At 38.9% G+C, this 13,737-nt stretch overlaps 1 protein-coding gene across 1 annotated transcript in view; it reads left to right on the forward strand.

The window, feature by feature from the left end:
• TAF3 (TATA-box binding protein associated factor 3) overlaps positions 1–13,737 on the forward strand; it is a 116,092-nt gene that overhangs the window by 4,197 nt on the left and 98,158 nt on the right. The window contains exon 2 of the mRNA XM_009462624.2: positions 7,528–7,770. Coding sequence (XP_009460899.2) covers positions 7,528–7,770 — 243 coding nt within the window. The remainder of the gene's footprint in view (positions 1–7,527; positions 7,771–13,737) is intronic.

Raw genomic sequence — 13,737 nt, forward strand, 5'->3', positions numbered from 1 at the left:
ATGGGGTGAAAAAGGAGGTAACCTAAGCTTGGTCAGAGCTGTCCATTGATATGGTTAGTACAAATATTGGGGAAGAAGCTTTTGTTACTGGATCACTGCTTGTGCAAGAGATGAGTTGTTGAGCAGCGTTACTGCCGGAGCTCAGCTGCCTCTGCCACAGGTACTGCAGTGTTTGTCAGACTGGGAGGAAAAGACTCAGAGATGGTGAAAATACAGCTTTTTCCTTTCAGTGCTGTGGTGGGTTGACCCTGGCTGGATGCCAGGTGCCCACCAAAGCTGCTCTATCACTCCCCTCCTCAGCTGGACAGGGAGAGAAAATATAACGAAAGGCTCATGCTTGAGGTATTGGAAGTGCATAGAACTAAGGTATCCCTCTCTTGCTTTGGGTGTGCTTATGAAAATGCATGAAAATGGGGAAAGGAATTTTTTTTTCCCCTCTATGAATGGCGAAGGAAGTACCACAGTAATTTTTTTTCTTTTTTTTTTTTTTTTTGTGGAGGAGAGAGGGAGTACGCTGTTTTCATGCCAGTGATACGGTATTTTTTGCATTACCTCTCTTAAAATGATTCCTGTATTTCTTTCTTTGCAAGGTTTGTAAAAAGACATCTTAATGCTCAGCTGACATCTCCCTGCTTTTTCAGAATTGTTTCCTTTTGCTCCTAAAATAAGTTACTGTACAAACCCAGCTCTGGATGAATGAGTTGAATTTTGCTATGGTTTTGCATAAGTAGAATTAATTAAATTCCAATTGTAGCATCTTCATTGTTAGTGTGTTATCTCGGAGTCAAACCAGTGGGGTTCGAGTTAGCAGGGTTGTCAGCTGGAGGGACATAATCTTTGTATTCAAAAACTGAATGGATTTACTCTGACGTAATTGAGACAGTGTGGTATTGCTCTGAAAAGCATGTCATTGCCGTTCACGTATTTTCTCAGTTGCAAAAGAAAATGATGGCTTTCCCAGCTGTGTTAGATCTTTGTTCCAGCTGTTACATCCCATTAGGAGAGCTACATTCAAGATTTTCATTACTTTTCTGCTGTTGTTTCTTTGCATTTGGAGTAGCTGTAGTTGACGGGAGCTTCTGTGGCTGCAAAGAGAAGGCAAAAGGATTTGCAAAGCGGGCTTGAGATGTGTTTGATGCCGTGAAATGCTTCTGAATACAGTCTTGGGGGTGGAGGAGAGAGTGAACTTAGAGGGGAGAAAATAAGGGTTTTTCTGTTAAAGTACAGCACATTATGCTGTTCAACTTTGTGGAAAGCTTGTAAGAGGAAGCCTGTTCAATATGCTGTACGCTTCACACATGTTTTTATCATAAAACTTAAATAAAATATTTGAAAAACAGTGTTGGAGCATGTAATTCAGGTATTGAACTACAAAACAAACTGACATCATGTGGTTTCTGAGGGCGGAGTTCTACATTTTTGTTGTTGTTTGTTTTACACAGAGGTGAAAAGGGAGAAGTTCACTGTTGTGCCGCTTCGTTTTGCACTCGCATTTCATGTGGTTTGATAGAGGTGGCGGCACAGCTGGTGCTTTGGGTTAACGGCTGTGGATTTTCCAGTATATGTTGGGTTTTTTTACACTGGGGAACTGTCCAGCGAAGACAGAAGGTACCTGCTTCATTTGCTATGAATTTAGCTAATGCAGCTTGGCAGTGGGATGGTTGGTTATAAACATGCAGAATACATCGTGTTTTACCTCTTAACTTAGCACATCCAGTAAGAGAGTTCAGTTTCCAGTATATTTACGTGGGTGGTGCAATTTGTGGGAGGGATGAGGAGGGGAGTCATGGTTAATGCCCCCAAAAGCCTGATTTTTCTATTACATTGCTTTCAAAACCAGCCAGGTAGAACCTACTTAACTTTAATCACTGAGGGCACCTGGGCATATTTCAGCAGGACAAATTTAGATCATCTGCTGCTAAAACTAGAAGTGAATAAACTAGATAATTAACTTCGAGGTGTGTTGGATCTAGAAGTGTTTTTTTCAGTACTCTTTCCTTGAATTTTCGGTGTTGAGGATAGGCTTGGATATGCTGTGATTTTTTTTGTTATTATTATTTTTATTTTTTCTGCTGAAATTTGCTTACAGTGAGGAAATAAAGTTTAAAAGTTCCTCTTTAGTTTCATTTTGTGTGCTACTTTTTTGAAGATTATTTTTATGTAAACATAGAATATCTAAAGTTGGAAGGGACCCATAAGGATCATTGAGTCCAACTCCCTGCTCCTCACAGGACGACCTAAACCTAACTTTATATATATATATATATATATATATATATATGAAATATAATATAAAATATATTAAAAATTAAATAATAAATTGATATTAATAATGCAACTGCATTTATATTAAAAAGGCAGGTTCTGATCTGGTGAGCACAACATTGTAACTGGAAGGAAAAATGACAGATGTTGCAAGATGTTTTGCCAAGATAGAGCTGGCTCAAAACCTGCTCCAATATCACTGCACAATCTCCTGTAAAGGAAAACTTAACTTCATTATGGCAAATCTCTGGTTTGGAGAATGCAAACAGCAGACCAATATTTTCATTGGGAATTACCACAGTGGAGAGAATTGACCTGGCATCAACCAAATTTTTATTTCTTTCTAATGAAATGTCAAGTTCACCTCATACTTTTTGTTTGTTTGTTTGTTTTGTTACTTCACTCTTGCCAGTATATAATAATAATCTCTACCAAAGTGTTAGATTTTGATGATCAGTTTAAATGAGCTGATTCCCTGTACTGATGTTGAATGACTGTTGTAACAAATATCTGTCCAGGACCCATAACATTTGTTATCGGAAGTGTACCTCTTTATGTCCTGATAACCTTAACTGTTGATATTTTTAAGCTAATTAACTTCTTGCTGGCTACCAGTAAAGAAGGTCAGCTTGGTTTTTTGCTTGACATTTATGAGGTTAGCGGGAAAAGGAGCAGACTCTGAGCAGCAATAGCAAGAAGATGTTTTTGCCTGCCTGGTAACTACATTAATAAGACCATTTTTCCCCACTTAAGTGCACTCAGGTAAGGCATATATACTTATTAAATAACCTACTGTGTATGCTTCTGACTATTCTTGTGGATGCTGGATGGAAGCGATGTGTTGTCTGCTTGAAAGAGTTACCCTGGAGTAACTCTTCAGTGTAAATACATGGGTATTTCATGCGTGACAGGGTTGTGTGACATGCTAGAGCACAAGGAATCTGTGATAGAGCCTGTAATAAAATTACTGAGGAACGATACCTAATAATTTGCTGGTTAAAATAAATTTTTTTAAAAACCTCTTTCATAGCAGACATGAGGGTGAATGCTGAGGTATTTATAATAGACTGTACATGTTGTATGGGTGGTGACTCATTAATTTTTTTCAGTGTGTTTATTACAGAGCTGTAGTTGCTCCCTTTAAAAAATGCGGCATGAAACTAAAAGCTCTTCTGTACTTACTCATTTGTTAAATTTTCATGGATTCATACGAACTTTGGGCCAGGAAGGAGGAGGTGGTGGGGGTGAGTTTGACAGAAGTAAATCAGCTATTCCTGAGACTGAATTTAAGGAAAGGAACATAGTTTTTCCCTAACACCCACCCACCCCCTCCCAGTTTCTTTGGGTGACGTGAGCATCGGTCAGCTTGTTTGCTGGAGGGCTGGAGGAATTCTTGTGACTTGTGCAAAAACAGCTAGGCTTTAGTAGCTTCTAAAAATTCCTTTTCCCCACAAACCGAAAGCGAGCTTTTAGTGCTTGAAAGGGAGTTAGTGCACCGCCCTTGTTCTGTTTGATTTGTTTTTCCTTGTGGACAGCTAGGTTTACCTGCAGGTGATGCTGAGCAGCAGGGTTGAGGGCTGGATAACTTCCCACCCAAATCCCCGGCTCTGCGTGGATTCTGTTTCCCCGTAGTTTCGGTGCTGTACTTTTTTCGGGATCCATTTCTGTGTGTAGATTCCTCCTCACCCGCTGTTTGTTCCCATGCACAGGGAAGCTGAGAGTATCATAACTGCATGGCCATTCCCACAGGTTTCTGGTGAACTGTTTTGAGACCGAATGGTCTTAATTTAGCTCTGCTGTTTGCTGCAGCTGTGTCAGTTTTGGAGCACAGTTCCCGTTCAGGGAGATAGTACAGCTTAAAAGCTCATGAGAAAGGTATTTTCTTAGTTCACTGTTTGCAGGCTAAGGAGGAGATTTGTAACTTGCTGGATGAACTATTCCCACCTCCTTCCATCTCTTCCCAATCCTGGACAACAGATCACATTTGAAATGTTGTGGTATAGGGAACAGCAAGAGGCTGGAAACCAAAAGCTCCAAGGCTGTTTGTGATCTGGCACGGACTTGCTGTGTGACATCGGATTAATTATTTCACTAGGAGGCTTCAGCATCTGAATTTTTAAACTGAGGATAGCACAAATATCTGAAGAATATTGAGACAAGTTCAGTATGCAGAAATTAAACTTTTTTTGTGTGTGTCATTTACTTACAGAAAAAAGCCTAAGACTAAATGAAAGACCAGGAGAGAGTGTGTTACGTGTTTGTCAGCATTCTCTTTCATGTGTCTGGCTTCTGCTATTTTAGTGAATTTTTGTTAAACCAGAGAGAGAAGAGGAATGCTAAACTGTTAAACTAAAAGTATAAAGGCACAAGCCTTTATTTGATGAATCACCTGAAATTACATTTAATGCAATTTTGTGCTGTGCATATTTCCAATTGATAAGTGTTTTGATTTAAATACAGATGTGAATACAGACCTGAAATTTTGTTTGTACACTTTTACCACTGAAGACACTCTTGAAAAGAAGAGGTTAACTGATCAGTCCTTTTGTCCCTGTGACAGTTGCAGGTTTAAAAATTTTTTTTAGCTTTAATCAATCTTAGTACTTGACATTGTCTCTTTGGAGGCAAATGTCAAAGATATGGGAAATTTGAATCTTCGTCACTTTTTTTTTTGCTCACCTTTTGAACCTGCTTTCTAACATTCGTAATTGGTTTTTGATATGGTTGCTTAAATATTTCCATATTTCAATTATACTTAGTAGTTGCTTCTCTGCCACATGTTCTTAATAAGCACTTGTAGGAAGAAGTCCTTTTTAGCATTTATCACTTGCTAATCACGTTGGTAGGCTTTTTTGGAGGTTAAAAAGATCACGTGCGGATCTAGGAAAAGACCTTTTTCTATTGCAGTGATAAACTAGACTAAACTTTCACCTTGAGTACGTGCTGGTGTCAAGAGGCACACACTGAGCAAGGTACTCAAAACACCTTCTTGGAGCCCCAGCGATGGGGTAGATGATGTGCAGATCTCCTGTGCCCCAGGTTGTCCAGTTGGAGAACCTATTGCAGCATTTTCCCTGCCTGTGCACTTGGTTTTTCTTCCAAGGGAAACTGGACACTGGCACGGTGTGTGTCCGTGCTTGTCGGTACGCTTTCCAGGTCTAGGCAATGCCCACCTGGGAATGAGTGCTGTGAGGCTCACCATCAGTCCCCCCGTCCTGCAAACAGCACAGCCAGTGATTTCAGGAGTGTCCGAGGAATACGTACGCTCTACTTCTGGGATCGTTGAAAAGTTTTCCCCAAGTTTTTCTTTTTAACTGGCTGTCCGACTGGTACCTGTTCAGTCTTGACACTTAGAAAATGGTTCAGTAAGTTCAGAGGCGTATTCGTAATCTGAGGAGCAACTAAAAGTGACAACGCAAAATTTCTTAGCTGTGTCAATTATCTGAATTTAATTTTTTAAGGATAAAACACTCTTCTGTCTGCCTAATAACTATAGCGATCTCGTAACTACTCCAGAGTGGTGATATCCTCCTTTAATTATGTTTATGTAAGTCTCCACGTTTTTCTGTCGCTAGAGTCTGCAGGGGAAACTAGTATGGCACTTGTGCTAGACATTATAGAAGCACAAAATCCGAGATGGTTCTTGCTGTACGGAGTTCACATTCTAAATACAGGCGGACAAAAGATGATAACTTGGTCTGATCTCCCTTTTAGCTGTGGAGAGAATTAAAACACAAGCGACTTGCCCAGAGTCACACAAGAGGCCAGTGTTACAGAGCTGAGAATCAAAACCATAATCTGAGTATTACCCTTATCTTCACCGCAAGACTAAGAAGAGAAATTCTAGAACAAAATTCTTATTTTCTAAATGTACCTGCAGGCGTAAGTTGGCTGGGGGTTTGAATGCATCCAGTGATGTGAGAACCAGCCTGCTCGACTGCTTCGGCTTCAAGATAAACCAAGAAGAGATTAGGTTAAAGGACAAACAAAAGAGCACCCCCCCATTCTCCAAAGCTGGGGATTCACAATAGCGATTGTGTTCCTTCAATAAGCACGGGCTGGTTTTCCGTAATTACTTTTTAAAGTAAATCACAGCTTATCATCATGTAGGGATGTAATATTTTCATAAGCCAACTATACAGAATTTTAATAATTAAGTATAATTTTATTCAATTAAAAAAAATCATGTTTGGGGTTTAAGGCATCTTTTTTTTTTGTGTTATTGTTATTACGAAAAGTTAGGATGAGACTCAAAAGTGGTGCCGTGGCTACCAAAGCCGGGTGCCGAGTTCTCCCTCTGGAGGCCTTCAGAGGAATTTCCCTCTGTCAGGTCAGGGAAACTGAGGCACTTGGAGAACTTCTGTGCCATATAATTTAAATGTTTGAGCCAAATTACATGTGTAGAACAAACTGCATCCTCTCTTGGACTGTTTTCTTGGAGGTCATATTAAATAAAGATCCTGACCACTTGGCCTATAAGGTTTCACTATGCTTTTCGTAAAGAAAAGATGATTTTTTGCAGTAGAGTCAAACTTAAATTGCACCCCAGGAAATCAGCCCCTGAAGTTTAGTATAAAATATTCTCTCCTCATCAGACCACTACGTAATATTCCTGTGTTTCATCCAGGAGGTATATCTAACCGGTAGGTAAAGTGACTCATAGTTTATGAAGTCTGTAGATTTCATCTGGTGGAAAGATACTATGTGAAGTATTTTTTTTTTTTATCAAGAGATACATGAGATACCTTCTTTTTTTTTGCTACCTGTAAACTACAGTTGCTTCAACAAAATGAAATTGTTCCTTTTCTAGGTTGAAAAAAAATGTTTGGTCTGTTACATACTGGTAAAGGGCCACTTTCTGCATATTAAGGGCTTGCTTCATTCATTTCAATTTACATGATGAAACTGAAAACTATTTTAAGTGGTGTTGCAGGATGTTAATTGACCGTTGCCAGGTAAAGCTGGCTGTTGCTGCTCCCTCGGTTTTCCTTGATTTGCTTCTTGAGGTGCAGTTCTTTAGTGGCATGAATCGAAAGAAAGTGATATGGATCGAAACAAAACACGTAAATGAGAGCGTGTTCTTAGCCTGAAACGTTGTATAGCCCGATAAACAGTAAACCTGGCAGAACCGTGGGACGGTCATCTCCGTTACTGGTGGCGAGCCGTGGTGGACTGTAATCTTTAAGTGTAGATCTGCAGGTCAATTTTTTTAAACTGGATTTTTGCAAAAATGTTGTTCTTTTCTTGTTTTTTTTGTTACAGATGGCCGCACAGATCCAATTTTGGATGATGTAGGTGATGCCTTCAAGCTTATGGGGGTTAACCTGCATGAGCTGGAAGATTATATACACAATATTGAACCTGTCACTTTCGCCCATCAAATCCCTTCATTTCCCGTCAGCAAGAACAATGTCCTGCAGTTTCCCCAGCCGGGAAGTAAAGATGCAGAAGAAAGGAAGGAGTACATCCCTGATTATATGCCACCTATTGTCTCCTCTCAAGAAGGTGCGAAATTAATCCTTTGCTTTAAGTTTTGGTCCCTGTGTGTTTGCGTATTTGTTTGCATCCTCGAGCAGTTTGAGTTGTGCTGCCCATAGCAGTCGCTCAGAAAGGACCCGCTGGGTGTTACACAAGCATGGTTTCAAAACAGGTAGCAGTGCTGTGGCAAGTTTATTTTCCACTCTTTTACTTTCCGCCAAGATTAACTGGTGTCAAAATACACCGTGTTAATACACGCTTCTATAATGCATTTAAATTTTAAGGTTTTGGTTGACAATGCTTTACATTACCTTTTATGTGTTAGCCTCCCTCTTATATGTACTGCGAGAGCTTACATAATTTGGTAAAGGTAGAAGGAAGGTTGGCGAGACCGGCACAGCATTCCCAGCTCCTGACAGCCGCAAATTTAACAACAACAACAACAAAAATATAAAGCTCTTCCAATTAAAATGAAGTTAGATTTAAAATAAGGAAGTAAGAATTGTCTACAGGTACAGTGCTTGCTTTTAATTCTCTTTGCTAATGCTGATTAGGGTTTAATCATCACTGTTGCAACTGCTCTCCTTCCCCTTCTTGTGTAAAAGTCCCACGGAGGCAGGGGTTGAGGATCACTGTAGCAGTGAAACCAACGGTACAAATGCCGTGAGCTGCAGTTAGCCTGAGAATTTTAACAGTGGCAGTGGAAAAAGCAAAATAATTTTTTTCTATTTTTCAGCTATATGAGACTTGATTGCTAATTAGAGAAACCTTTAGGAAATATGACCTAGTCTAAATTTCCCTTTGAATAGTGAACGTCACACAACTATACTTTGTGGGGAAATAAACGTGTGTAAGCTTGTGGACCGGGTACAAAAATCCTGGACAGAGGAACTTTCTTTTCCAAAAGAGTGTAACAGACAGGTGCAGTCCTCACAAGATACCCACGTAATTTATAATTTCTGTGGAGCATGGTATCCATTCTGGCCCCATTATGCGTAGTGTTCTTTTTGAAGAACTAAGGTCTCAGAGACTGAACACTGAAATATGTGTAAAAATTCTGCCCTGAGTAAAGGTGACATCACTTGATTGGGTAAACGAAATCCTTTTCTGTGCCGCTACAAATGTCACACGGGGCAGTTTTTCAGTGATTTAGTAAGGTGTAGTAAGTATAGTTTCAGTCATGAAAATCACGTTCAGATAGATAAATGCAGTTACTGTGTGCTGCAGTTAGACTAAGTGAAATTATAGTCAGGAACAGGTATCTGAAGCGTAAAAGACTGTCAGATGCAATGGTTTTAGTGTGTGCAGTAGAAAAAAATATGCTAGTTCCAGTTACAATGTGAGGTCTTACTCATGCTGATGAGTATTTCTGAAGCTCTGTAGACCTGACTTTTCTGTTTTCTTTAATTACATATAATACGTAGTTATTTTATAGATCAAGAGCATTTTAATGTCTCTTGCCTTAATATAACCCAGCAAGTGAAACTGCTGGGTTTCAGTGAAACTGCAGAAATATTTTCTTGGATTGACAAGAAGGTACTAGAATCTCCCCCTTGTGAAGTTTGTTAAAAGGCTTGTTTTTAAAATCTAACAATGAACTCTCTTAAACCAGAAAGAGACAAACGGAATGTAAATATATATGTAGACAACATTAAGAAGAGAAAAGTATAGAGGAAGAAGACTGTTCTGCCTACTTTCTTGAAACACTTCAGCCTGATTTTTCAGGAGGTAAACAAACACCTTTCTGTCAGAGAAATCCAGCATCTTTGAAGTGTAACAAGTTACCCTGCACTTTGGTGTTTTGGGTTTTTGTTGTTGGTTTTTGTTTGTTTTGGTTTGGTTTTTTTTACTTGGAAAATCATACTTTAAAAATATGCAAGAAAGACCGAATCCAACAAGGCTCAAAGTGGCTGTAGACAAATATCTGAACATGGGGAGCGAGAGATGAGAGTATTAGACTCAGTCTGGTGACACACGACGTAGAATGAGAGGCTAAAAATTGAAATGGGGACAATTGTGTGCCTTTTTTAATGTAACTTTTTATACTCTTTCTCTTGCAAGTTAGATCCAGGAGTTAGATTTTAGCAGTCCTTATAAATAATGTATGAATCCTTTTAACACCCGAAGCAAGAAGATATTATTTCCAAAGTTGGATGAGAACCAGGAAAACTTCTAATGCCTAGGGCTAGTGTATCAGAGGACCTATAGACACAACTTCAAAAAATGAATACGATTTTTTTTTTTTTTAATGGAAATTTAAAGTGAGCATTAAATACAACTGCTGAATGCAGGTTTGTTATAGTTGATTTAAAATACTTATAGTTGAGGACATTTTAATTTTTAATTAAGTGTTTTCTGAAAATGCTATTTGTAATTTTGTGCCCTATGGTTTTTTTTTTTTTTTTTTGAAGGGGTGAGGTGGATCAAGAAACTCTGTTGTATATGTTTTGTTGTATTTTACTCCAAGTAAAATTTGGAAGACAAACTTTTACTTTTGCAGATTAAAGGAATGCGTCGTAAAAATACTGAGGAATTGCAGAAGCTGTTTCAATAGTGTGCAGATCTTTGTAGAGTAGAAAAAAGAATGTGCTGCTGCTAAGATTGTGCAGTTCATAACATTTGAGTTGCTTTGAGTAGGCAATAAAGATAATTAGTAATGAAGGAAGGCTTCATGCACGTTATGATGTATAATGTAAATCTTTCAGTCACTTAAAGGAACTGTCAGGAAGACTTGTTATGTCCCATTTTATATCAAAGCCTAGAGCTCAGCTCATGTTATGAATATTTATTTACTGATATGATTTAGAAATTACTAGCGCTGATATATTTTGGCAATAATGTAGCCATGACGGTCTAAGGGTATGAGCAGAACAAGTTTTATTGGGAGAGGTGATATCTTTTAATTTTATCAGTTGATCTAATTAGAAGCATTACCTCTGGTGACAAACTGACTTCATAGGTAATTTTAGCTAGGTACATTAGTAAGAAGAAGCTTTTTTTATTGTTCATTTGAAAAAAAACCCAAAACCTAAAACAAAACAGTGTTCAGTATGCACTGTGACCAGTAGGTGTTGCTAACCTCCTTCTCAAAAGTCCTCTAGTTCTGCACATGTAACTAACTTCTTATTTCCACTTACTCTAGAACTGGTGGTGTTGGGTTCAGAGTGTACAATCTGCCCAGCAGCTTGTGCGATGTTTTAGTTGTCAGTGCCAAAGACTCGATAAGAGCAAAAAGTCCTGTCCAGCCTGAGAGGAGCCGTTTCCTTCATATGCACTCAGTAGTAAGAAGTGCTGAAACAGCTCTTTGAGCGATTTCTGAAGTTGTGGGGGAAAGGGAGGAAAGCAAATAGGTTTTCAAGATCTGTAATTTGTGTCAGTTGGAAGTTCGGTTCAGTGGTACAAGTTTTGTTCCAAGAAAGCAGAAAATGTTTTCTTGCCTTAAATATGCTGTGCCTCATTTCAGTAATGTGCAGTAACTAAATGATCTGGTGCAGACTCCAAATGCTTGCACTGCGAGGATCCGCATATAAAATTATATATTTTATAAAACAATCTGACTCAGTATTGCCATGGCAAATGTTGGGTTTTTAGCAGTATTTTTACAAAGGACGCGGAAGGGATGATTTTATGCCAATGTATCATGATGTTCGCTGTCTGCCTATTTTTAATTAGTCTCCTTTTTGTTTTTAGAGTTATTTTAGCGCTGTTGTCACTAAAATGTCATGGTAAACTTGTAAGACATTAAAAAAGGAGAAAAAAATAAATTAGTTGCAAAACATGATGGTCATGCTTTATTTCTTGTGCTTTAATGTAAAAGAACATACATTTTGCAATAATACATCAACTTCATAGGATTTGTTGATTGCACTTGAAGCAAAACAGTACTGTGCTGAAACTAGGCCAGTTGAGAAAGCCCAGATACTTTTCCACAGCTAACAGTAATCACTATTATATTTTGTGATAATGTTGAGAGCCCTGGGTCCTGGTGCTTTAAGAACATGTATCATTCTCCATAATTAAAACAAAGAAAAGTGAAGTGTGAATCCTACATGTGCCATGGCAACCTTATTTTTAAGCTTCCTAGAATGAATTTCTACCTGTGCTTGCTGCCTCTTGTTATTACCTCGTTTTAAATAATAATAATAGTAATAATAATGATTTAAAAAACCAAACAAACCGACCACTTTGTCAACTGCTTTCTTTTTCTGACTTTTTGAAGTCACGGGTAGTCCATCCCTGTTTCTCTGACTGGAAGACCGAAGAAAACATGTTGCTTTTGTGTATGCAGTGCTGTTCATAGTCTATTGTATTTGCATTAGGCCCTCATTCCTCTCTTGCGCTGTAATTGTGCTGGGGTATGTCAGAAGGATAGGAAGGAGAAGACCATGAGAGTCTCTTGCCAGTAATTGGGATTTTTTGTGGGGAGAGGGATAGCTTTTACGGAGTCAAACTTCCTCCTCAATTCTTGCTTCATTTTTTTCCATCTTCTGCTTCAGATCACTCCCTCTTCACAGAGATTCAGCTCCTTTCTGTTAAGATGATCTGGAAACAAATGTCATTTTTACTGGGCGTTAAGTTTTGTGGTCTTTCATTCTCAATAATGTGTGTTCAAGCACTGGCATTGTATTTCTGATCATTGAGTCAGGACCAGTTCTTGGCATGGTGTACCAATTTAGATTTATTTGTAGCCTTTTCTGTCAGAGCATTTTATTTCCATGGCAGATCAAAGCACAAAATTGTTGATCTTCTTACAGTCCTGCCTTTTCCCCTCTTTCCTGTTGATGTGATGTTTGGACCTGTTACCCACCAAAACCTGATGCTTGCAGCCACCTGGAAGCGTGGAAACCCAGCTGTCAAATTATACATCATCTCAGAACATCTCCAGCTTTTTCTTACAGTGTTAGTTGCTAAAAATCACATTTGAATTGATTGGGGGCGGGGGGGGGTGAAGCAAGGTGCTAATCAAAATAGCATGATTTTTGCATCTGATATCTAGGGTCTACCGGTGCTAGAATTGTAGTTGTATAAAGCATTAAGCATCACAGTGGTATAAAGCATTAGTGTCTAGCTTCAGTGGCTAGATATATCAGATTTTAAAATTGTCACTGGCCCCTCAGTCTAGCCGTGCTTTCTTTGGCCGTGGTCCATAACTGAATGTAGCAAGTCTTGGATCTCAGACCAGTCTCATTTCAATCTCTGGTTTCTTCAAGGGTTAAACAAAGCCAATACCTCTTTCTAAATTAGCACATGATGGGCTTTAAAAAGGATACTGGGATATCGACTTTGCCATTTTGATAACACAGGTCTCGCCGTTGTCATTTTTAAGCCTTTCTGCCTTTCTCCAGATCTAGTTTAACCCCGCAGACTAACTCTTCTTCATTCTAACAGCTGCACCGATGATTTAAAAGCAGCAGTGATCTTTTCAACAAAGCTTTTCCAGTGTACTTGGTTAGGAAACCGCCACCCATCAACAAACAGGTACTGTGTAGGCAACCAGTTTGAAGAGTTAAACCCCTGCCAGACTGTGAATGCTTTGCTCCTGGCTGCTAACCGTGCCTGGTTGCTGAGTATTTGCAAGCATCCTTTAGCCGTCCGTGCACTATGCTGAGTGTTAGACGCTGATTGCTTTTGTGCGAATGAGTCTTCACTCATGCATATACCAGGCTAGCAAGGAAGAAGCAACAGGAGAAACAGACAAAATGAGAAAGGCAGCCAAGCTTGAGATGCAGACAGAAGAAAGGCATTGGGAAAGAGCCAATAGGAGAGGCAGGTTTCAAAGAAAAAGGAAAATAAGAGACAGGAACAAAAAAAATGTACAGAAAATGTGCCTGGTTTAAATCTTGCCATTAGTCAGAAAAATAACTCTTTTTCATAGAAGGCATGCTGATAAAGCTGTAATTGGGAAGACAACTGTATCTTTACCTTTTCTTAAGAAGAAGCTGTATCATACTCGAAAGCATAATTTCCAGTGAAATACTGCAAGAAAAGATTTAA

The sequence above is a fragment of the Nipponia nippon genome, unplaced genomic scaffold (genome assembly GCF_047370975.1).
Source record: "Nipponia nippon isolate SJK-2023a ecotype South Korea unplaced genomic scaffold, ASM4737097v1 scaffold_3, whole genome shotgun sequence".
In the NCBI taxonomy this organism is placed as follows: domain Eukaryota; kingdom Metazoa; phylum Chordata; class Aves; order Pelecaniformes; family Threskiornithidae; genus Nipponia; species Nipponia nippon.